The 26398-nt window shown below is 39.7% G+C and overlaps 1 protein-coding gene across 5 annotated transcripts in view; it reads left to right on the top strand.

Annotated features, from left to right (window-relative positions):
• The window catches only part of PHACTR2 (phosphatase and actin regulator 2), a 262236-nt gene that overhangs the window by 219496 nt on the left and 16342 nt on the right, over window positions 1–26398 (top strand). For all 5 annotated transcript variants that reach the window (XM_045066288.1, XM_045066287.1, XM_045066285.1 and 2 more), the window contains 5 exons: window positions 1448–1604; window positions 5482–5537; window positions 11320–11381; window positions 14211–14348; window positions 25078–25154. In XM_045066288.1, coding sequence (XP_044922223.1) covers window positions 1448–1604; window positions 5482–5537; window positions 11320–11381; window positions 14211–14348; window positions 25078–25154 — 490 coding nt within the window. The remainder of the gene's footprint in view (window positions 1–1447; window positions 1605–5481; window positions 5538–11319; window positions 11382–14210; window positions 14349–25077; window positions 25155–26398) is intronic.

Genomic DNA, 26398 nt, shown 5'->3' with positions numbered 1-26398 from the left:
TTGATGACAGACCTTTCCAGAAGATGGTTCCACAGGGGCCAAGGGGTCAGGCCTTTGTCTATGAGGAGTCAGAGCTTTCAAATGACAGAGATGTTTTCAGAATGATTGGAGATGGCCCTTCTACTCAGATCTTTCTTTCTTTTCTTTACTTTTTTTTTTTTTTTTAAGATTTTATTTATTTGTGGGCGCCTGGGTGGCTCAGTGGGTTAAGCCACTGCCTTCAGCTCAGGTCATGATCTCAGGGTCCTGGGATCGAGTCCCACATCAGGCTCTCTGCTCAGCGGGGAGCCTGCTTCCCTTCCTCTCTCTTTGCCTGCCTCTCTGCCTACTTGTGATCTCTCTCTGTCAAATAAATAAATAAAATCTTAAAAAAATATATTTTATTTATTTGTTCATGAGAGACAGAAAGAAAGAGAGAGAGGGGGGCAGAGGGAGAAGCAGGCTCCCTGAGGAGCAGGGAGCCCAATGCAGGACTCGATCCCAGGAGCCCGGGATCAACCTCAGGACACTTAACTGACTGAGACATCCAGGTGCCCCAAGATCTTTCTTGAATAAAGAGCATAAACTCGGATTCACTGGATTACTTATTGGAGGTGTTTGAGACTTCCACTCACTTTTATACTAGAGTTTAAAGAGAGGGGAGGGAAGAATGAGTCGAAGATGACAAATACCTTCAAAGAATCAAAAAAAAAAAAAAAAGATTATTCCACAATAGGTGAGATAGGATGCCTTTTAGGAAGGAATGAGATAGTAGTTAAGCCACTTATTTATATATAACTTAGGGAACTGGAAAGTGCTTATTTTTAAAAATGTCTAAGCATCTTGACTTAAGCACTATGGAACTGAATGTATATATTGTGAAAAGCTGTTAATGATGAACCATCAGTTTGTCAAATTCCTTTTAGTTTGTACTGAACAGCAACAACACAATCATTATCATCCACCTGGTGTTGACTATTCTCTGTTGAGGATTCTTGCTAATTAAGGATTAAAACATTGCTACCGCAGTTAAACTTTTTCCAGCGTGATTTCTCAGTGAAGGAAAGGGGAAGACAAGAATTAACTGTACAGTATAAATTTTAAAAACTATGTTTTTAAGACTTAGAAAAGAAAGCGTTACGCAATCAGTAATTTCCGTGACATGCCGTCTCAGCAAAATAAACTTCAAATATCACTTTCCAAGTGATGAGGTGATATTTGCAAGTTTTTTCATGGTGCTCCAGCATTCTTCAGAACATTTTAAAAATAGGTCTTCAGTCTTTCGAAGTGAACTACATCCAACTCAAATTTTTTTTTCTTTTTTTCCCTGAAGTTAATTAAAATTCCACTCTTGCATGTGAATAAAGAATTTCGTCTGGACTCTGTTTAAAGTCCATGCCATGTGTAACCTGAGTACTGCTTGCTTAAAGCCCCTTTTTTCTGCATTTCTGCCTCTTCCAATCCTCAGGTGCTTTGGCAAGTAAAATACGACGGAGGGATACTCTTGCTATCAAACTTGGCAACAGACCGTCAAAAAAGGAACTAGAAGACAAAAACATCTTGCAGCGTACATCTGAAGAGGAGCGGCAGGAGATCCGACAGCAGATTGGAACAAAGCTCGTCAGGTAATAGCTCCAGTTTTCGCACAGCACTCACCAAATCATACTTCTCTCCCACCTGTGGTGTCCTGCCCAGCTGAGATCATTGTGAATTCCTTGGGTAAGGGCACATGTGGCCTGTGTGGTTTTCCGAAGTTGGTCCTGGATGGTGAACCACTCAACTTTCCCTTTGGTCCAGCCATTCACTGGCTTTGGTGTCACCAAAGTCTGAACCAAGTGTCAACAACTTTTTCTATGAAGGACCAGTTTGGAGATGGTGTTGCAGCTACACCACTGTGTTAGTAACAGCATGAAAGGAGCCATGAACAACACATAGACAAATGGGTGTGGTCGTGTTCCAATAAAACTTTATTCCCCAAAATAGGCAGCAGGCCAGATTTGGCCTGTAAGTCATAGTCAACTCCTGGCTTAATCCATGGCTCTCTGGCATTCCTGTGATCGCCATGAGGTTCTTCCCTGTGGGCTTAGAGTATCTAGAAATACCAATTAGCTTCAATGGCCAGCTCCATCCAAGTCAGGTAACTGTAGCCCCCCTATTAGAGCCTCCCCCTTTTAACTTCAAACAAGTGGTTATCTGATTTCACATTCTGCTTCCAGCCATTGGAGGGTTTCTGCTTTGGCCACCAGTGACTTTGGAGGTCCATCGAACTGGCAGGTTTAATAGAAGTGAGTGCCAATGTTTGATGATCGGTGTAAGCATTCATTTTGCGGACTTCTCTCACTCTGCGTAAACAACAGAGTGCATCAACTGGGAGGAGAGAGCAGTCTGGGATCCCAGGGCAGGATTTGGAAGTGGAAGAAATTCTTCTACTTGCTTGGAAGTGGAAGACTTCTGTGACTGTGTTGGACCTGTGGGGTTGGTGTGGGACCGGGGTTCCGGAGGCTCTTCTCTGCTTGACAGATGGGGCCAACCAGTGGCTTGTGGCGGGAAATGCGATGCTGCACTGAAAGCCCTTGAGTGCCTGGATCGTAGCAGGCACATAATAGAATTAAATATTTTTATTAGTAATTTAAATCATTATATATCCCTTAAACAAGTAAAACATTTAAAAAAATTAAACCCAGTATTGGCACCTTTGTTCAGTATTTCTTTTCTTTTCTTTTTTTTTTTTTTTTTAGATTTTATTTATTTATTTGACAGAAATCACAAGTAGACAGAGAGGCAGGCAGAGAGAGAGAGGGAAGCAGGCTCCCCGCTGAGCAGAGAGCCCGATGCGGGACTCGATCCCAGGACCCTGAGATCATGACCCGAGCCAAAGGCAGCGGCTTAACCCACTGAGCCACCCAGGCGCCCCTGTTCAGTATTTCTGAAGAGCAGCTTAACAATATGAAAAAAAGAAATTGTAGAGCAGCCTCTTCCTTGACATGGTCATTCCATTTGAGGGACGATACTAGAAGAAAATAATCCAAAAGGGAAACAAAACCCATAGGCTTTACGAAGATGTTTATTTCAAGGCTATTTATAAGCAGTGATGAATTAAAACAAACCAAGTGCTTGAAAACAAGGGATGGATGAAGGACATTGGGAGAAGCTGACGTGGTGAACTAAGCATAGGGCAGTGGTTTTCTGACTGCCTCATCAAGGATTTCTTGGAGGCGATACTCGGGCTTCTGTGGGGCAACCCAGGCAGTGTGGGTGTGTTTGCGGTGGGATGGGGAGGACTCCTTCACCCCACTCTCACCCATCCACCCAGAACAGCCTCTTCTGTCTGTTTTATATAGGGATTCTACCCCCAAGCCCCCAAAGTTTGAAGACCTCTCTAAGTATACACATAAACCATAGCCATTAAAATTTTTGAGTAGTTTTTAGCATCAGAAATATGTACATTTTATAGAATTGTTTTTCTACAGATACTGTACATCTGATCACTGTCGTTCAAAGATACCCGTGGTCCCCACCTTGGGGGCCTCTGTGCGTAGTGGAAGAGACAGAAAGAGATACTGCTTGGGGAGGTCAACTGAAAAGCGCAAACCTATGGGTCAGGAGAACTAGGTATGAGGCTGTGCTCCAGCATTCATGAGCCCTTGATCTCAACCAAGTGAATTAATCCCTCATTTCCTCATTTGCAAAATGGAAATGGGTTACTCCCTTGCTGAATTGTTTTGAGGATCCATAGTAATGTAAATTAAGCACCTGGTACAGTGCCTGGGACTTTAAAAGTATGAGCTAACAAGAGCTATGATTATTGACGTATCTTTATTATTACTTGTATGATACATGCTCTGATAGGTGTGTGACCTGTGTGTGAGCGCCGCATAGGGCAGAGAACCAGGAGTTCAAAACTCACTCACAGGACAGGTCAGACGCCCACCTGCAGGTTACTGTTTTAGTCATTTGTAAGATTTCAGTAGGCAGAGAAAGAGAGAAGGGTATTCCTGAAGGAGGAAACTCCTTCAAAAAAGGGAGGACAATGTCTTTGGTAGAGGATACGGTGTAGATAAAGGATTCATGGGTGGCCCCTCACCTGGCTGCCTCCTAGCTTCCTGGGTTCTTCTGTGGGCTCAGTTATGTAAGTTACTTTCAAGGTAGTTCTGGTGAAGATTAAACTTTAACAAACATTTTAATGAGATATTTAAAATATCATTGATTTCAGTTCTTCATACCATTTCTGCCACAGGCATAATGTTAGAATTGATAGTATCTTATATTAAGATTACCTTCATACATATGTTTACATGGCACAAACTCATCCTACATCCAGAAGGAATTTTACAACAGATCTGTGATTTATGATAAATTAATATTATAAACAAGATCAAGAAGAAAGTTATAAAGGGGTGTTGGGTCATTCAGCTTTTGTGTACAAAGAATTAGCTACTAGTCACAGATGAGCCTGGCTTTTCTTGAAGCAGATGGAAAGGGCCCATATATCTCAAATAACTCTGTGTATATTATAAATCTATTTGAGGGGTGCCTGGGTGGCTCAGTTGGTTGAGCAACTGCCTTCAGCTGTGGTCATGGTCCTGGAGTCCCGGGATTGAGTCTGGCATTGGGCTGCCTGCTCGGTGGGGAGTTTGCTTCTCGCTCTGACCCTCCCCCTCTCATACTCTCTCTCTCATTCTCTCTCTCTCTCAAATAAAATCTTGAAAATACACACACACACACACGCACGCACACGCAAATATACAAATCCATTTGAGGTCACAAAAGCAGTATTTCACTTGAAACTCTGTGCCATGTAGATCAGGTGTCTTTTGAGTTAGTAGGAACTCTCAAGCAGAAAATTTTACGAGATTCTAATGATCTGAGTATTACTTAGGGGATGGGCTAAACTGTTCTAATAGAGACCAAAAAGTGCTCCAAATACGACACTTTCATGTGTTTATTTCCTTTTCGCAGAACAGTCCAGAGGTAAGTGGGCTTTACGGGGTGGGTAGGGAGCACTATTCCTTGCAGTCAGCCGGGCACCCATATTCTGTCCTTTTGCTCCGTGGATATTCTCATCTGCATGGTCCAAGCTGGCTCACATGATCGTGTTTAAGTTCTAGCCTGTGGAGGAAGGAAAGAAAAGGGAAGACATACTCAGTCATTTTAAGGGTAAAAGGCAAACATTACAAATACCATTCTGCTCACATCCCATGGCAGGGACTCGGTCACATGGCCACACCTTGCTGCCAGGGAGGCAGAAGTCTGTATTGGGAGCCACAGCTGTTTCTCAGGAGGTTCTAGATCTAAAAGGAAGAAGGAGGGATGGATCATGGGGAGTAGGCAGCGGCCTCAGCCACAATCTTTAGTCTCCAAACGAACGGAAAGGATGGTAACCCTAAAATAGATGTGTTTTTCAAAACAGGAAAAAAATGAAGTTTTGTGTCTTTGTTATTTTGCATCTCCTGCCAAGGGGACCTTGTTTGTAACCTGCAGTATATCCTTTTTTCGTCACAGGAGGCTTAGCCAGAGGCCCACGACTGAAGAGTTAGAGCAAAGAAATATCCTAAAACGTGAGTATCTTATCTTTTACAATGATTCCTCATGCAACCATTAACAAGCTCCCTTTAGGGACAATCCATTTATCAGTAGGAAACCTTAATATATTTACTACCCACAAGTAATGGAAATGGCCCATTTAGATCACATTTTTATATAATTTAAAAAACAATTTCTTTAAGTTCGTATTTTGTCTTACAGCGTTAAGCCTGGTATCCCCCAAGCCAGAGTATGGTTGTGACAGTTGTTTTTAAGAGAGATGAAATACATTTCATGTGTTCTTTTACCCAAATATTAAATAGAAGAAACCGCTCTAGTCTGCTTGCAAATAAATGTCAAAGAAAAGGCCAAAGAATCCACAAGGAAATAAATCAAACATTCCTATATTATTATTAATAATACAGTTTGTTGCCACACTTAACAAATGACTCAATTTAAAACAGAATTATGGTAAAAGAAATGTTTGAGTCCTTTTCATTTTCCTTTGTTATGATAACTCTGTTTCCCTCTTGAGTTGTTTATAATTTCTCGGCACTTAAGGAGTTCTCCATTCATTTTCCTACTTTATTTTCCCATTCTGCTTTCCCCTGTGTTTTCTTTGACTTTCCTTCTTACTGGCTAGTCCAATAGAACTTCACCAGAGTTCGTATGTTAAAGCTATAAAACCAGCAGAAGTGGTCTGAGCTTATGTAGTGTATCAATGTGGTTACTAACCACAGTGAGTTAAGTAATGGATATTTTTAAATTGAGCCTAGCTACAGTTTTATATATATATATATATATATATATATATATATATATATATATATTAGTGTTTTTTTGTTTTCTGTTTTATATATTATTAACCCATTTTCTAAAGAGCTTTTTATTGTACAAAATGTCAAAGAACAGAGATAGGCAAAACCCCAGATACAATAGCAAGGAGCCATGGGCATGTGGGAGTGGGAAATCTTTCTCAGTCAGGCTCCTAGAGTCACGCTGGCTTGTCTGGATGACCCCCCACTCTTCAATCTGAGTTGTTTTCTTTCTCAGAGGAACAGAACATTTTAATGTCTTGTTTATACTATAGTTGTTCTTCCTAAGACAACCCAGCCATGAGGACTGAACAGTGAGGGGAATTGCCAGTCTACGGGATTCTTTCCTTGGAATATTTTGGTCTGGCTCTTTGTGACCAAAAACTGGAGTAGAACCCAAGGAAGGGCTGAGGTGGCCATCAGTGTGTAGAAGAGCCAGTTTGGAGATGGAAAAAGTCACGGTGAGAAAGAAAAGAAAGTTGTGTTTTAGAGTTCCGAGGAAGAATGAAAGCAACGTCGAATTTTGACAACACAAAACCAAGAAAGTTCAAGGCTTTTGATAATGGGTTCCTGGAAAATATTTTGTTGAATTAAACTTTAGGTAAGCTCAAAGGCAGACCATAAGCTCCCACACACAAAGATTGTGTCTTATTGGATGCCTGATGCAATACCTAGGAAAAAAGGGAAGAGCAGATGCGGGTAATTCTTTCCTGCTTCTGTGAGACAAATAGTGCCAAACCACAGTGGTGTTTGGTTATTTGAGGAACTGTTTCATAGATGTAGAAATTTATCCCACGTTGATCTTAAGTGCTGTCTTGGCTTCTATACCCTATTTTCCTGGAGGTTCAGGGAAGAGGGAAACGCCAAAGTCAGCCTCAAATTTGACTCCAGCCCTTTTCTTACTTCCTTCATAGTTTATCTAACCATGCTTATTCTGGAAACAAAAGACACATTTCCAGTCTGAAGAGGCTGATAACTGGCTTATGATCTCCTGACATAGTATTGTATGGCCAAGAGAAGCAGAAAGAGGAACCGGTGGAGGTCATCCAGGGCATTCCACTGAGCCACCCCAGGGAACTCAGAGGCATAGTTTACAATACTTTATTCAGGCCTTTTGCCTCTGGCTTCTTCCACACAGATTGCTCTTTTTTGTCCATGTATTTCATCTCCGGCTTTTGTTCAAAAGCAGTATGACTGATTCTTTAAAGAAAGGTCTGTGTGTGACATGGTGTGGGTTTTTTTTTTTTTAAGGACACTTACTTTAACTAGGTCATCTTGTCTGGACAGACCAGGGAACTCATTCACAGCACAAACTCATTCAGCAGTTGTCAACTCCAAGCTTGCCATTAGTTTCATAAACATGAGTCAAGTGGCCGTCAGCGCTGATCGCTTTCACTGAGACCACAGGACACATTTTGTCTCTTTGTGTTTCATTCCCAGCATCTACCTTACTCCATCGCTTTCCTATTTTACAGCATTGAGGCTTTTTAAAGAACATATAAAGTTATATTTAGTTGTACATTTTAGAACCGATTCCTTAATATTGTTAAAAGGAGAAAATAAGTTTTGGTGCTGGGAAGGTCAACATTTGCCTTTGAGGAAAAGAAATGTTCATGGAATATCTTTTATAGGGCCACGATAGAAGTTATAGATCTATTTAGTTGTGACTATAATTCCAGCCAAATATTCTGTAGAAAAAAAAAAAAATGTGTCACGGTTGTTGAGTGCTGCGTGTATTTTTTTCCCAACATTCGTTATTAAATTTTTTAAATACAGAGAAAAGTTGAAAGAATTTTACTGCATGGAACACTGGGTGTGGTACATAAACAATGAATTCTGGTACACTTAAAAGAAATTTAATAAATAAAGAAAAAAAAGAATTTTACAGTAAACATCCATATATGTACTATTTATATTCTGCCATTAACATCTTATCACATCTTTTTTTTAAAACATTTTATCCTGGGCGCCTGGGTGGCTCAGTGGGTTAAGCCGCTGCCTTCGGCTCAGGTCATGATCTCAGAGTCCTGGGATCGAGTCCCGCATCGGGCTCTCTGCTCAGTGGAGAGCCTGCTTCCCTCTCTCTCTCTCTGCCTGCCTCTCCATCTACTTGTGATTTCTCTCTGTCAAATAAATAAATAAAATCTTAAAAAAAAAAAAAAAAGTTAAGATGGTAATTTAAAAAAAAAAAAAACATTTTATCCTATCTTGGCTTATCACATATCTGGCCTTCCTTTGATCCATGTTATTTTTGATGCCTTTCAAAGTAGGTTTATAAGTGCATTTTCTTTTGTTAAAAATATCCTTATCGAAAACTACATAAATCAGCAAAAAGAGAAACCCACCAAAAAAATAGTTAGCTTTTTTTTAACCTAGTGTATCCAAATCGATGACTCAAGACTCTGATATTCCAGGTGCCAATGTTTTGGTGCTTTTCTGTCTAATTTTAGCTAATCCATAAAATGCTGTGGGCAGCTGGGCAGGTTTCCTGCAGTGCCCATGGCTGTTAAACCACATGTATCGTTTGTGTGTGTGTAAGGGCAAACACTTCCTGTAGCTGTTCTAAAAACCCCTCCCTGCCCCCAGCCCTGCTCTGAGGCCTTACTGAAAGGCAAGATTTGTCCATGAGCTAGGTCACTTCCTTCATGAATATCCCTCCAGTCTGTTTAAAGGGACCAAAAAGTTTTACATCCTACTTTGTAATTGGCTGTCTAATAGGCAAACAAAGGAGACCTGAAGGGAATTGGGGGTAATTGGAGGGGGAGGTGAACCATGAGAGACTATAGACTCTGAAAAACAATCTGAGGGTTTTGAAGAGGGGGGGGGTTGGGGGAACCAGGTGGCAGGTATTAAAGAGGGCATTGATTGCATGGAGCACTGGGTGTAGTACAAAAACAATGAATACTGTTATGCTGGAAATAAATTTAAAAAAAAAATTTAAAAAAACTCAATGAAGTTTTTTAAACTAAGATTTGATTCTTTGGAAAAGATTTTACAAGTTATTTAGAAAAATGTGGAACAGCAGTCATCTTGACTTCCCTCCACCTCTCACTTTCTTTAACTTCTTTAAAAGTACAATTTCAAATATGGAAATACGTAAAGAAGTCAGCTCCTGATGTTAAAACAAATTCCAGGTGGTAAAATCCTGTTTATTTAATTCCTGCAACTGCAGCTGGCCCTTCTCTTTTTGCATAGGTATGTCACCGAGGTGGAAACTATGCTTCTTAATAAGATGAAGTTACTGAATATTCCCTCGTGAAAATTAAAGCATTTGTTGGCTTTGAGTTGTAGTTGATATCCACTTTTCTGTCTTTGGAAAGTACCTTTAAAAATAGAGCACAGTCACCATATAGGAGGGATTGACTAAAATGCTTTGAGGATTATATTTTCCCTTTTAGTAGTAATATCGTCATAGGCTGACCTTGAAAAGCCTTAGTTTGAGTCACATGACCACAAGTTTGGCTCGTGTCTGTTATATATAATTTATAACCTATATGCCTTATCCAACTCATGTAAAGTAAATATTTGACCCTAAGCATGTATTTTAAGAATACCAAAGGACATACATTTTGTGAAGCAGTTAGAAAAACCTACAGTGTTTGCATAGGATGAAATCTGAATCATAACAAAATTTGGCACACAGGTATTTCACTGAAAGCATACTAACCGAGTGTTCCTTGTCGTTGCACCGTGTTTTCAGTTTATGCTTATTGGTTGTCTAAATAACCGGCTGGATCATCCTATTTCTTATGAATTAAAATTAGTGTTTTGGAAGAACACTGAAACTTTTCCCTGTCCAAATAAGGAAAATTAATAGATAATTTAACATGTTTGGTTAACAAGTACAGTTGGTACAAATACTGAATATTGATACTTTATTCATGATAAAAAACAAATCTTAGTGGTAAGAAGTCTATTTGAACTTTAAAAATAAATTTACCTTTTCATAGAGGAAACTTTTCTTTTTCAAACTTTTGGTTGAGCCTTTAGATAGTGTGATGTTCCTTCAGTAGAATTCATAACAGCATCTTCTAAAAGATAGTCTTTTGGCTTCCAAATAGTGAAAATCTGTCCTCACTTATTGAACAAACGATGAGCTGCTGGAAGCACCAGAGAGAAGTTCATCAAATAAGTTCATCAAATAAACCATGAAAATCTGAAGGGGGTGTTTATTTCTTTAAAATTTCTGGTCATTTTTCTCTTCATCCCATCCACTGGACAGCATTCATTAAATTGGCCATTAAATTGTACCATTTGGTAAAGCACTAGAGAAACAGATGACTTTGGAAAGTCAAAGTCACAAGAAAATAAATCATCTCCATCAACAGTACACCATAATAACCTCATTCAGAACATTCTGGTTTGAAGGCAGAGTCCAAAGAAATGACTGCATTTTGCTTCTGTGGAAACCAAAGCAGACAAATCAAGTACTTTGGTTGGATTTGAATGGAAATGAACTCAGACATGCATCAGATGGTTCTAATTTGCTCTTTTGATATGTCTCAGATTTTCATGTAAGGGCCAGATCCAGAAGTAAATGTTTATCTGTATTCTGATAAATGGTGCTTATAAGCCCAAGAGATGTTCAGCAATGAAAGGTTTTCACCAGATTGTGGGCACCTGTCATGTTTTTCAGAATAGAATATGAAGTCAGGAAGCTAAAAGGTTTACAGTTAGTAAGGAGAAAAAGTTTATATATATATATATAAACTTTTTATATATACTTATATATATAAAACTTATATAAACTTGTAATATGTATATTACATATAGTGTATATTATGTATATTATATGTTGTGTATATATATATATATATACACACACACACAAATTAATGAGCAATTTCTCTGCAAAATCTTTTGACAGCTTTTTAAAGATGGTGGAGTGTTTGGACACTATCTAAGTCAAATAATTGTGGCCTGATCTATTTTTCTGATTATAAAATCATTCATAGTAACTAAGTCTTCATGCCTTTCCTCTCCCACCCCCATTAATAAACAGAAAAGAATGAAGAAGAAGAACAAGAAGCAAAAATGGAACTTAAGCGCAGACTCAGTAGAAAGGTAATGAAACTATGATTGTTAGTAAGCATGTGTGTTTTGGGATCTACTTCATTATTTAAGTGCAAATTAGCTCTTTAAATCTAACATTGAGGAATAATTATTCCTATTAGCCAGTAATCAATCATAGACATTAAAATCAATGTAATGCATATGATATGAATTATATTTATAATTGCATGCTATGCTAATTTTGAAAAGCTAGCAATAAGATTTTTCAAATTACATTTACTGATTATGAAAATAACATATAAGCTATGTGATTTTTTTTAAGTGCAGAAAGGAACAAAAACGAAAAGAAAATCACACAAATGTCTTTTATTCAGAGATAACCATTGTTAACATCTCAATATAGTTTTTAAAAATGCTCATGTTTTCTATGCAGTTTTGGAAATATTAAATAAATATGAAATTGGAGATCTGCCACTATTCCATGTGAGCTGGGTCAGTAATTAAGTGAACTTGATCACCCAACCTGCCTGTTGCAGTGCTACCCACATTGACAAGTAGCTCACCTCCAAGACTCCATTGTTTTCACCCATTCATGAAAATACAAGTCTGAGGGCATCTGGGTGGCTCAGTCGGTTAATCAGCTGCCTTCAGCTCAGATCATGATCCTGGGGTCCCGGGACTGAGTCCTGCATCAGGCTCTGTGATTAGCAGGGAACCTGCTTCTCCCTCTGCCTCTGCCCCTCTCTCTCTCTCATTCTCTTTGTCTCATGAATAAATAAATAAAATCTTTAAAAATATATATATAATTCTGATACCTGGGCCATCACTTTTTTCTGTAAGTGTTAAAATAATAATAGTCTTCGGAAAAATTAAGACCCGTCAGAGTTGATATTTCATTATAAATCTGTTTTCAGTAATTCTTCAGATATACCTTTCACACCTTGTTAAGGCAGGATGAATAGAATATGACATCTGCGGGGAGGCATGTGACCTGACCCACATTTATCTGGGCTGGCTGGGGAGTCCACAACAAAGGCATTCTGAGGCAGGGAGAAGAAACCCCGTTCTCATGGAAAAGTTGAAGATTGTATTTTGAGAGTTTTTGGTTTTGATTTTTAGGGGAAAAGATTCTTAATCCGTCTTTTCGTTTTTCTTTTCCAAAGACTCTAAATGACAAGTAATGATTAAGCCGAGAAAGATTCTGTAAACTGAATTGCTAGAGGCAGCTCTTCTAACATTCCGTGGCTGCCAAGTAATGGCTACGGATAAGCAATAGCCTCTCCTCATTTTTTCGGCATTCAGTTGAGCCTCGCCAGGAGGCAACAGAACCCACCCTGACCCCTTACCCCTAGCCCCTGAGTCCCATTGGCCTCCACTCTACAGAACTCTCTGCCATAGATCCAGGACATTCCATAGCACTAATAGCACAGTCCTAAATGGCAAGACTGGAGGAAGAACTTTTGTGGTCTCTGGTCACCTGTCTTTGGGCACTTCCCAGAGGCAGTCATTTCTCTACTTCCTTAGCCCCGCCTGCCCTAGAGAAGCAGTAAGAATCTAGCAGTAGAGATTAGACAACAAGTGAGAGTAGAAGAGAGCCACTTAGATCATTCCTCCCTCTGTCCTTTGCCTACCAGGGCTTTATGAAGCCAGAAGGAGCCGCCATTGCTATATCCCAGCTCAAGTGAGCTCAGAGTATAGAGACAGGCTTTCTAAGAGTCCATGAGGGACTTGAATGTTAGAGTATTGACCTAGGTCAGCCTCTCATTTTACCCAAGAGGAAACTGAGGCTCAGAAAAGGGTTTTTGTTTTGTTTTGTTTTGTTTTACCACAAAAACATCATTTTTGTATGTCATAGTACTTAATTTTTTTTTTTTTAAGTGACTCTTTGCAAATGAGGAACCCGTCCAAAGAGGACCACTTAGATAGTGCATGGGCCGGCTATATGCAAGTACAGATACAGATAGAAAAGGTACTGGGAATGGACCCCATGGGTACAACAGAGGCCTGGGTCTGTGACATCTTCAGACCGAGAGAGGCCACAGAAGCATGAACCTCAGGAGAAGAGAGTAGATAATGCCTGTCAGCAGGGCCAGGAGTCTCTAGTCTCTCAGAACCATCTCTCCTATTCTTGGTCTTGGGAAAGGAGAGCAAATACACAGGGCTGGGTGAATTAAATAAACTATGAACTTGAATTTGACAAAGACCACAGGAGGGATCCAAGTCATTAGAAGTACCTTAATCATCCCAGCGTGTTTTAAGCAGTTCTGGCCCAGTGAATGTCCTCCTCCATGCCCCTGCTGATTTCTGCACAGCAACTTCTGCAGCAAGCAAGGGTAAAGTCAAATCTGGGCATGGGTCCCTAGTCTCACCCAGAAGACTGCTGTAAGCACAGCCTTCACCACACCATTTCTTTGTCATAACTTTGTGCGTTTCTGAATATAGGAGTTTAATATAATAGGAGCAGAGATCTCATTTCTAGAAGTTTTAAGAGTACTTTTGTCCGGATGATTCAGACTCCATACCAGCTAGCCTCTATCTGGATTGCTATTGTGTCTGTGTTGCTTCGTGCTCCTTGTGTCAGAGATGACAGGTGTCTTTATGCCAGGCAAGGTGCGGAAAATAGCATAACACAGATGGCTGCCAAAGCCTGTGACCTATCTAACAATGATGATTTTTATAGTCTCAGAATTAGGGCACACGGCTTTCGGGTTCTCATTAGAAACTCCCAAGATGCTGCTGCCTTTTTTTTTTTTTTCCTTTTGGATATCTGAAAGTGACCTTATTTAACCATAACTTTGAAGCTCTCTATAGAAAACGTGCCACCATGAGGCTGTAAATGGTTTCCTAAACTTGTCCTTTCTTTTCCCTATGCCCCTGCAGCTCAGCCTGAGACCCACAGTGGCAGAGCTACAAGCTCGAAGGATCCTGCGGTTTAATGAGTATGTAGAAGTCACCGATTCTCCCGACTACGATCGCCGGGCAGACAAGCCCTGGGCCAGGTTAACACCTGCAGACAAGGCAAGGGCCCTTGTGGTTTTAGCCATGATTTTATTTGTTCATGATTTTATTGCTTTTCTTGAAGCTTCCAGTGTCCACTTACCCTTCCTCCCCCCATATACACACACACAGTCCTCCCACGAGGCTAGATAGTACCAGATAGGTCCACAATTTCCTGCCTTGGTTATTTAAGCCACTTAAGTGGTATATTTAGTAATATCAGTGAGGTTCTTTCAGGTAAGTCTCGGAAAAATTCATTCTCAGTTACCATGTGACCTGTCTGCATTCGTGCCTGGATTGAGGGTGGGGTGGTCCTACAGCCATGATTTATCCTTACCTTTGGAAAATATAATTTATGCAAGTTATCATTTTAAAAGGATATGTTAAGGGGTATCTGGCTGGTTCAGTTGGTAGAGCATTTGACTCTTGATCTCAGGGTCATGAGTTCAAGCCCCATGTTGGGCATGGAGCCTACTTAAAATAAAAATTTTAAAGATAGTAATGAATAATATAAAGGGATATGTTAACAGTGAAAAAGGTATTGATCTATATTAAGGCCAGCACACTTTTTCTATAAATGGCCAGAATAAATATTTTAGGCTTTGTGTTTGTGATCCATACTGTCTTTGTTGCAATAGCTCAGCTCTGCCATTAGAGTATGAAAACAGCCATAGGCAGTATATAAATGAATGGATGGACATGTGTTCCAATAAAACTTCATTTACAAAAACAGATGGTGGGCTAGATTTGTCCTGTGGGCCATGGCTTACCAATAATATAATATATATTATATTATTGATATATATTATATAGCTATATAATATATACTTATTTTATATCTTTTATATCTTTATAATATATACTTATTTTATATCTTTTATATAATATAAGTATATATTATATAGATATATAATATATATCATAGCTCACAGTCCAGAAAAACTACAATATAGGACTATTCAGCAAAATTAGGCAGTGTCAACAGCTTTCCAAACTGATCGCTCTGGTTTACCCTTCCACAGCAAAGGTTACCCGTCATCCAATATTCTTGCCAACATGTGATAGTCAGGTTTTTTTTGTTTCGTTTTTATTGTTTGTTTGTTTGTTTTTTAACATGACAACCCAGTGGTTAGGAAATAACATCATTATACTTATATTTTGCCTCTCATTAATTATTAATGAGGTTGAGCGTATTTTCATGCACATTGGGCATTCAGGTTCCACTTCTGTACCTTTTGTCTATTTGGGTGGGGAGTTGTCAATTTCTTGTTGATTCATAGGAGTTCTTCATATATTCCAGTTTATATATTGCAAATACATATGTATCTTCCAATTTATGGCATTTCATTCTTTTTATGGTTATCTTTTGACACAAAGAGATTTCTTAAATTTAATGCAATGAATTTATCCACAAAGGTGGCTTGTGATTTTGTTTCTTTGAAAAAATTCTTCTCATACCAAAGTTGTAAGTCTATTCTGCTAGACTGTTTTCTAAAACATTTATAGTTTTGCTTTTCACATTTAAATTGTTACAACTGATGTTTTTAGAAGATATAAGATATGCCTTGAGCTCTGTGGATCATCTTTAATGTTTCCTGGGTTGCTATTTGCTCTTTGATCTTTCTCCTAATTTTCTTGGCTTCATTTGTTCATTCTTTTCTAACTTAAGGTGAACTCTTTAAATCATTAACCTTCTGAGGTACCTAGGTGGGAGCATCTGACTTCACTCAGGTCCTGACCTTGGGATCCTGGGATTGAGCCCAGTATCCCAGGCTCAGCTGGGAGTCAGATTCTCCCTCTCTCTCTGCCCTTCCCGCAAATCCCTCCCCGCATACCACCACCCCTGTTCTCTCTCAAATGAATAAATAAAAGCTTTAAAAAATAAGTCATTAACCTTCTTCCTTTCTTATTTTCTGATACAACCACTGAAGGCTATAAATGATGCCATATGTCAGTGGTTCCCAACCTTAGCTGTACATTGCTCTCAAGGGCGGGGGTGGGGGAGCTTTAAAAATGGTGATGCCTGGGTCTGGGTCCCACCCCCAAAGATCCTGATTTAAGTGGATTGTAGTGTGACTTTAAATATTGGGATTTTAAAGGTATGTGGTCAGTAATTATAAATGTCCCATATATCCTCAAAAACAGTGTACGTTCTACAGTTCTGGGGTATGGAGTTTTAAATATGTCTGAAACTTAAATTTGTGAGTCTCATTCAGATTTTTGTATCCTTCCTTTTTTTTTTTTTTTCTTTTTTGTCTACTTGGTCCCAGACCAAGAGAAGGATGTGTTACCTCTACTACTGCATATATGGATGTTTCCTTCTCTTTATAATTCTGTTTTGTGTCAATAGATGTATATAAGTTTAGGATAATTACATTTTCCTGATGAAGCCTTTATTATGAGACTCTACCCAAGAAATGCTTTCTGTTGTAAAGACTGTTTTATCTAATACTATTTTAATATAAAGTTGAGTTATTTTGGACCACCTTAGTGCTAGGAATCCAGGCTGTGAACCCATGTGAGGGCTACTTACTGGTTCATATTCTCAGGGTAGATCTCATTCTGCCTCACCTGCTAAGCACCAGCATGACATTATCTGTTATCCTCTGGGGATCAGACATTCTAGCATACTCTTCACTGAGGCTATGCCATGAGACCCCTCTCTGTGGTGGGAGGGTTATTCATGTGGCTTTCCACCTTTGGCAGGTTTCGTCTCTGGTCTTTAGTATCTCACCACACTATGAAAATGACTGCCCTCAGTCACCACTTTTAACACAGCAAATGCCCTCAAGGTCAAAGGCAATGTCATTGCTCAGCTTACTTCATTTCTTTGAGCTTCATCTTCATTTATTCTTTCTGTCAAAGTATAGTTTACTTTCTTATTGGCTGATCAGTACATTTGAAATGATTTTTAAATGTCATGCTCAGCATTTTTGTTGCTTTTCAAGAGAAGGGATAGTCAAGGCACGTAGAATGTTGTTTTGTAAAATCAAAAAATTTTAAAAAATAGTGTAGGGCACCTGGCTGGCTTATTCGGAAGACCATGCAATTTTTGATCTCAGAGTCGTGAATTTAAGTCTTGTGCTGGATGCAGAGATTACTGAGGAAAAAAAAAAAAACTTAAAAAATTTTTTTAAAAAGAAGAAAAAAATAGTGTACACTGTTTACAAGTTTTCTTCCATTCTCCTCCCCTAGTTGTGTGCTTTTGGTCATTCACCTCTCATTTATTGGCCACTAGATGACCCTGTTCAGTCACCATTTCTGTGTAGTGAACTTCCCAAAACTTAGTGGCTGAAAATGACAACCATCTTATTCTATCTTACAGATTTTTCTGGGTTGGGGATTTAGTCAGGGCTCAGCTGGGCAATTCTTCTGCTTTTTGTGAGGTTGACTGTGGTCACTCAGTGTCCCTCAGCTGACAAAGAGGTTGTTCTGGAGGGTCCCAGATGACTTCTTTACATGTATGGTGTTTTTGAGAGGATGGCTCAGAAGCTAGGCTTGGTTGGGGCTGTCCACCAGAGCACCTACACATGGCCTTTTCAGCAGAGTGGCCTCGGAGTGGTCAGACTGCTTACATGGTAGCTGGCTGTTCCTGGAGTAAGTGCCCCAACAAATGAAGGTGAAAGCTCTATGGCCCTATCTGACCCCAGTTCAGAAGACACCTAGCTTTACTCCACCACTTTCTTTTAGTTTCAAGTGGGTCATACAAATAGTCCAGCTTCAGCGCAAGGGGCGTTAGCTCTGCCTCCCAGTGGGGGATCAGCAAGGTCATCCTCAGAAGAACTTGAGGGCTAGAGGTGTGATAGCTGCCATCTTTTACAAATATAATTGCCACATCCACCATTCCCAGCTGGCTTGATATTCAAATGCTGAGCTTCTGAGAAGCAGGTAGGGGGTGTCCAGGGAAATGAGTAAAGATCACATCAGGTGCAAAGTATGCAAGCCACGAGAGTCTCAATGATTAAATTTCCATACCCTAGAAATAGTTTCTAACTCATGTCTGTTGCTGAAAGGTTAAACTCCTCCATCTTTAGTTATAATGGAAAGGATTTTTCTTTTTAACTTTGTGTTGAAACAAAAATAGATTTTTCTGCTGGACTTCTAAACTGCAGGGGAGATCTACTTGGTCAGTTTTTCTTCTGTAGGCCTAGTGTCTGTTCAAGAGTACTTTTAAGGCACATGACTGGCATCTCCCCTGCAGAGCAAACTTTGAGCCCCAGAACATGGCCAGAACCCCTCCCTCCTCATATCTGAGGCTCATTTTATACCTTGTGACATTGTCTATCCCAGTGCTCCTGACACTTGTGAAAGTCTAAAGGGCAGTATTTTTAGAACTGGATTTATGTGTAATTTTTTTTTCCTCGAAGAAAAATAGGAGTAATTTCTTTTAGATTAAAAGAATGTTGTATAGTTTTAAAGATAGAAAAAAAGCAACCGTTTAAAATGCCACTAATGGGGACACCTGGGTGGCTCAGTTGGTAAAGCAGCTGCCTTCAGCTCAGGTCATGATCCCAGTGTCCTGGGATCGAGTCCCACATCCGGCTCTTTGCTCAGCAGGGAGCCTGCTTCTCCCTCTGCCTCTGCCTGCCAATTCTGTCTGCCTGTGCTCTCTCTCTTCCCCTCTCTCTCTCTGATAAATAAATAAAATTAAAAAAATAAATAAATAAATAAAATGCCACTAATGTAAGCACATTGTGTATTCATGAGTGACTCATGTTTGTTGGCAAAAATCAGAATATTCAAAAATACAAAAAGAAATACCAATTATAATGCACAGCAATGCATATTATTTTCTATCTAAAAAATGAAATTATTCGTTATAATAAATATTTATTTGTTTTCTCAAGAAGTTAAAAGAGGAGTATAATGAAATAAAGTTATTTGTTTTCTCTAGAAAAAATAAAGTTATTTGTTCTCTCTAGAAGTTAAAAGAGGAGTATAATGAAATGTTACTTATTGCCTAGAGTTACTAAAACTGTCAGTCGTGATTTTAGAGTGAAAATAATACATGCTAATCATCATTATTACAAGTATATCTGGATTTTTGTTGCTTTTTAAAAGATCTCCATAATGCTTTATAAAAATACTTCATAATGCCTAATGATCAGGTTAAAGAGAGTATCTTATTGAGTGAGTATATATTTTATTCTGTCCATAGGTAATATATTTTATACCAATTAAGTATAAAAATCTGTGATTTAACTTTCATGTTAAAAAAGTTTTACTTTTTATAACTTTGAACTGTATATCCCATTATTTAAAAAAAAATTATTGGAACTAAGTATTTCCACCTCTGCTCTCAAACACTGAACTTCCTGCCTCCTAAACGCATCACCCCTTCTCTCTCTTTTCTTAGTGCTCTGTCTTAGCCCCACTAAGATACTACTTTGCATTTAAAAAAATCTTTGCAATTCAAGTATAAAGAGAAGAAATCAGGAGGCAGTCAATAACCAGTCAATGCCCATTCTATGAAAATAACTGTAGGGAATCTCATAAATCTGGTAGTCTTATTAAATTGCTCAAATTAGGAGAGAGAAGTGGTGGGAGAAATGCCTTATTAATTGTGAGGGGTTTTTTGTCTACCCACCCCCCATTAATTGTGAATTTGATTGAGCTTAATTCACCTTTGAGACACCATTTTTAATCTTTGAATATATGTATTTGAGTAGAGCACTAGAAACAGATGCTCATACAGTAAGATATAATGTCTGTCTGTATCTGTGCTGAAGTAGAAAAATGAGCCCTAAGATGATAGGACAGACAGGACCAGAGGAGGCCATCAGCTTGGCCTGAAGATTGAAGCTCACCAGCAGTTGTCATCCCCCTGGGTAGGCTATGGAAGCTCTGTCCATGGTGGAAAGGGGAGGGCAGGCTTTGGAGCTGGGCACATAAAGGTATGATTCCTGACTTGGCCACTTGGAAGATGCAACTTTGGCCGAATCATTTAACTCTGGTTTCCTCACTGGTAGAGCCAATTATATCCATCTTGGGAATTAGGTAGTGTATCCATAAAGTCCCAGTTCATCAATAGATGGTAGAGCTCACCAGTGTTACATCCATGGGCAAGCTTGATAATCTAAGCTTTCTTCCCCACAGGTGAGATTTTCACTGTGCCGTGAAGCCTCAGTTTACAGTCTAGTCTAAAATTATCTACTGAAAGAATTGAAAATTCTGATGATACATGGATTTGTCCAAGAAGTTACTCAAGAAGTAATTCTTTATTAATATATTAAGAACTGTCTTATACCAGGGACGTAAATATGAACACAGTACCCTTTCAGGAATGTACTGTCTAAACAGGACGAGGTTGCAGCAAAGACAGATGATTTTAATTCTATACAGACATAATCTTGGCCTGTTCCTGGTTGTCCTGCAGCAAAGAACAGTACACTTACCTATACATGGTATTGAGCTTGATGAATAATCAAGAACTTCCCTCCAAGGGCACCTAGGTCACTCAGTCAGTTAAGCATCTGCCTTAGGCTCAGGTGGTGATCTCTGAGTCCTGGGATCAAGCCCTGAGAGGCCGGCTTCCTGCTCAGTGGGGGTCTCCCTCTCTCTCTCCCTTTCCCCACCTCCGCTACTGGCACTGTCTCTATCTCTCTCTCAAATAAATAAATACAGTCTTTAAAAAAAAATTCCCTCCTTGTTCCATATCAGTTTTTTTATCAAAGAAATAAGCAAAAAAAACATCAAATAAGGGAACTCCAGTTAATCTTGGCCTCACAGCTCACGTTGTTTGAGAAGGCAGCAGAGTCCATATTTTCAACAAATCACCAGCTCCTTATGGCAAGGGTGATCCCTGAGCCGACTAGAGGGAATTAAGCAGACCTTCTCACACCAGTTATCACTGGTCAGTTTTAAACTTCATTTCAGTTATTCTTCTTTCCTCTCTCTTCTTTGTAATTCTCAACGGTACCAAAAATGCTGTGTATTCAGTCTCAGGGCGTTGGTTTTGTTTCAGTCCTAGAAATACCTGGTTTCTGGGGCACGTGGGTGACTCAGTCGCTTAAGCATCTAACTCTCGGTTTGGGCTCGGGTCTTGGTCTTAAGGTCGTGAGGTGGAGCCCTGTGTCAGTCTCCACACTCGGTGGGGAGTCTGCTCCAGATTCTCCCTCTTGCTCTGCCCCTCCTGCCACTCATGCATGTTTGTGCATACTTGCTGTCTCTCAAATAAATAACTAAGAAAGAAAGAAAGAAAGAAAGAAAGACCTGGTTTCAGCTCAGTGGTTAACTAATGTTGGTCCAGCTCAGCACCATTCGGGCTCCAGTCTCACCACAGCAGCCTGGCTCTTTCTGTCCCATATCTTCCTACAGAATCAGTCCCATTTACATTTATGGGAAGAGTCCTTAGGCCTAAACTCTGGTCTCATTTGCATAGAAGGGAGTTAAGATTATTGTACCTGTATTTTCTGAACATGAAGCATCTTTAATTACCCTTTTCCTCTCATAACCCTCTCAGGAAACCTCTTTATTTATTTTTTAAAGGTTATTTATTTATTTATTAGAGAGAGAGAGCAAAGCCTTCAAGAGAGAACATGAGTGGAAGGGGAGGGGTGGAGGAAGCGGGAGAAATCAGACTCGCCGCTGAGCAGGGAGCCCAATGCGAAGCTCGATCCCAGGACCCTCGGATCATGACCTGAGCCGAAGGCAGAGGTTTAACTCACTGAGCCTCCCAGGTGCCCCAGGAGACCTTCTCTTTAAATAGTAAGAGGAAGCAACTCTTGGAATAAAATTGTGGTAGTCCTACAGTGAACTTTTAAAAGGAGTATTGCTTTTCTTTAATTGCCTGTAGTTACATCTTGCTGATATATATTTTCAGACAACCAGTCCCTATAATTTCACATCGCATTCATTGCCTATAACTGACTCATTATTCCTAATTACAAACCAGCACACACAACATGGAGATCTGAGGCAATTATCTGGATGACTTAGGCCCTGAAGCTCATTTCAGTGAAAAGACTGTGGGTCTTAAAGTAAGAAGGCCTATGTATGAGCCCCATCTTTGTCCCTAACACCCATTTGATGTCTAGCAAGTGACATGATCTCTCAAGGCCTCTGTCTTATCATTTGTAAGAGGATACAGCGTTCGGGTTATCAACTCCTAGTGACTTAACCGTCTTTCTTTGCTTGCCCCTTCCAAGATGGCTCCTTCACCAGCACATCTGTGCCTTGTTGCTCCTTGGCCTCTCTCTCCATCCCCATGGCTTCTCATCCTTATAGGCCTCTTCCTGTACCTTGGCTTTCTCACAGTGTGGTTTCCTGAGGGTAGTCACATTTTTTTTTTAACATGGCAGCTGACTTCCGAGAAGAAGGAAACAAAAGATGCCAGGCCACTTAAGAGCTAGATTCCAGACTGGCTAAACTTCACCCCTGGTGTACTGTGTTGTTTAAAGCAATGGCAAGACTTGTCCAGATTCAAGGCTGGAGAAACAGACTCCACCTCTTGATGAGGGAATGCCAAAGTCACATTGCAGATGAACATGTGGGATAGGCCCCCAAATCTTGAACTTTCTCAGAAAAAATGCATATGTATATCGTCATAAATGAATTGTCAGTGTTACTAATGTAAGGGCTGTTTAGCACATAGTTCACCATTGAAAATGAACTATACTGTACTCTTTTTTTTTTTTTTTTTTTTGCAGATTCTGTATCTCAACTGGTTCTAAAAGAATGCTTTCATTAACTTTTGTCAGACTCTTAGATTGATAGCCAACCTACTATTGAGAATAAGGACTTTGCCTTATTTGTCTGAGTCTCCTTCAGTGATGTTATCTTCTTGCCCAAAGTAGACTATAAATAACAGTGAAAGAATTGTTAGTCTCAATCATAAACTAAGATCTATTTCTTCTTTCGGAAGTTTCACAGTAAGTGTACAAAGCACTTTCACGTATGCTCTTAGTGGAGCTTTAAAATACTGTGAGGAATCCTCATCCCCATTTTCCAGAGGGGAAAACAGGTTTTGGAGCAAAATAATTCACTGAGGGTCCCACTGCTATTGAAGGCATAGGTGAGGTGGCAACCCCTGACTTCCAACACCAAGTGTATCTAGTGACATCTTAACATTCAGAGAAGAAATTTAAAATGAACATGGAGACAAGATTCTCTGGCACTACCCATATTTTTAAAAAGTTCATTTCAAGGAAGTCTTTCCAATAGATGCTAACTGGAGATTGTATTATAGGGCGTATTCACTGTTTTCGGCTCCGGGGTTAGGTATCAATATTTACAGTGAGTACGACAGTTTCCTCACTGTGCTCTTCCTTGTGAGACAAGATGAATGGTCTTACCACAGCGGACTTGGGCCCATAAGTGTATCTCTGCTTGCTTCATCTCTTTCAGAACCTAGTAGCAAGAATTATTGCCACAGTTTCCAACCGCAGGTTCCCCATAGAAAGTACAGAGGCTGAGGAATACGAGTAGGGAGATGTGAGCAATGTATGACTGCAGGATTTAAATCTAACCCAGACAAGCCTGTTGGGGGAAAGCTTGTATATCGCAGAGTGACAGTCAGTGATGGGAGGAGGCCGGAGAGAAGCCTCAAGGCTTCCTTCTGTCTTTTCCCTTTTTCTAAAATTCATCATTTTCCAACCACAAACTAGATTTTCTTATCTCTCAGCGAAGTCATTCTCTGTGGTTTGCACTATTTGAAGTTTGGGCTGAAGAGTCCATCTCTCAGAGATTAGGTTATGGGGATGTTTTTATTAATAATTTTACTTCACGTGAGGGAACCTGCTTAGTGGAGAAATTAGGAAATAAAGATAAGCACAAAGTTGAAACCAGAAACCATCCGTGATCCAGTCACCGTTGTTAATAGATAACTGATGTTAATGTTTTGATGATTATCTCAGTTTTTCAACCTAAGGGACATCAGCATCTCTTCAAACCCCAACATCTATGTGACATGGGTTTTGGGTTTGCTATGTGGTAATAGTAATCACATCCGATTAGTACATTTTCTTTGAGTGGCTTTAAGTGCTGTGCTGAAATTTTTCATTCTGATTGTCTGAATTTTCAATATTAAAGAATAAATAAGCAACTGCCTTCTCAGTAGTTCTATGGCAGTTGGTCAAAGCCATGTTGTTGTGGGTGGTATGAAATGCAGAACTTTCATAGGAAAATGATGCTGTTTCTCAGAAAATCTTGGGGTGCCTGGGTGGCTCAGATGGTTAAGTGTCTGCCTTCGGCTCAGGTCATGATCCCAGTGTCCTGGAATCAAGCCCCACGTGGAGCCCCACATCAGGCTCCCTGCGAGCAGGGAACCTGCTTCTCCCTCTCCTTCAACTGCTCCCCCTGCTTGTGCTCTCGCTCTCTCTGTCAAATAAATAAATAAAATCTTAAAAAAATAAAGGTGCTTTCCTGTAGCACAGACATACTCATTGTGGTGTCAGATGAGGAAGGAAAGAAAGAAGGAAGAAAGGAAGGAAGGGAGGAAGGAAGGAAGAAAATCTTGTGACCTGGCTACTCTTGTAGTCCTCAAAGGTGGGGGATGTATGTGACTCAGACCAGGCCCCAGGATGGGTTTAGCAAAGGCCTTCTTCCTCTCCTCCTCGTCAATGACACTTCAAGGAAATCTTCCCTGGTTTTGGTATGATATTACATTTATCTTACCTTTACCTAATAGAAATTAGGACTCTCTTTTTGCAAGACATTTCTTAAAAGAATGTCTGCTTTGTTGATGGTGTATAGGCTAAGGAATTATGTGACCTAAGCAACAACTTTATCTTTTTTTTTTCCCCCTATTTAGGCAGCAATAAGGAAAGAACTAAATGAATTTAAAAGCACAGAAATGGAAGTTCATGAAGACAGTCGACAGTTTACAAGGTAGGTGGGCAAAATGAGGTTTGGCATATTTTATGTTATGTGTAATTTACCACAATCAAAAGAATTTTTTTTTAAAGACAGATGAGCATAACACCATCTAATGAACATTTTTAAAATTAAGTCTTTTTTTTTCTTTCTTTCACAGAAGTCTGAATCATTCCAAAGGGCTATGTTCTGGTTTCTTCCTTAGGCTTATTTTCTGGGCCAGAAGATGAGCATTAGAATCATTCATTCTGCTCTTGAAGAGGCTCAGTTGAAGTTTTATGCTCAGAACAGATGCTGGTGAGAGCCACTATGGGCACCTATGTGTCTGCTTTGGGCTCACCATAGACATAACTTAGAGAAGATAGAAACTCAATTTTCAGAAGACCTAACTTAGACTAGGAATCTGATTTTTACTGCTTCTGCAGAAGGTTACGGCAACCCTACCCTTTTTCCTCCTAGTACCCTTGGGTTTCAGTTTATTCTTGTGCTAAAACTGGAAGGGACCTGCGTGATCATGTAGTCTGACCACCCCCCTCTTCACAGGTGTTCTGTTTCTTTCTCTATAATGGGTTTATGTGCTTTGCTTTTTTATAACATGTATGTTCCTAAAAATGTGCATGCCAATTAAATCTTGAAAAATTAAATTGCTAACAAGCATACCAGGATGGATGATTACATGAAGAAGACCACAGTAGGTCTTTCAGGAAAGCAAATACTGATTCCCTAGGCTTGAAACAGCCTCAGCTAGGCATACGCTCTAGTGCTACTCTCTCTGCACTGGTTCCTGTTGGTGGCGGTGTTCCATGCTCATTGGAGTATGTCCTATGATAAAGGAAGTAATGGTATAGCTTCATCATTTAATAGCAAGTCCCTGCGCTGAAGTTGGTAGAGACCTCCTTGCTCTTGTGATAATGTTTGGCACACAGAAGAAACTCCCCTTTCTTCTGGAGGAGTTGTATTTGTCTTGCTTCCTCTTATATCATGTTTATTTGTAAATGCATTCAGGGCTCTTAGCCATCTGGATGTATAGGATTTTTCTCTATTTAAGGTCTGCTTCTAATCCTAATCGACTCTTGGACCAGTCACGTGGACAGATCAAGCCAGACCTACTGTCTGCTCCTTTTCTCCCTTCCACTTGCGGGGTCACGAAAAGTTCATTGTTGATATTTGACACCTGTGGTCCCACATCTCCAGTAAAGTAATAAGGTGGCTGAATATTTATGGTGACATTGAGTTGGCTGGGACTTCCAGGTAACTGA

The sequence above is a fragment of the Mustela putorius genome, unplaced genomic scaffold, assembly GCF_011764305.1.
Source record: "Mustela putorius furo isolate JIRA1106 unplaced genomic scaffold, ASM1176430v1.1 tig00003863_pilon_pilon_pilon, whole genome shotgun sequence".
Lineage (NCBI taxonomy): Eukaryota > Metazoa > Chordata > Mammalia > Carnivora > Mustelidae > Mustela > Mustela putorius.
This window is presented reverse-complemented; position numbering and strand designations above follow the sequence as displayed.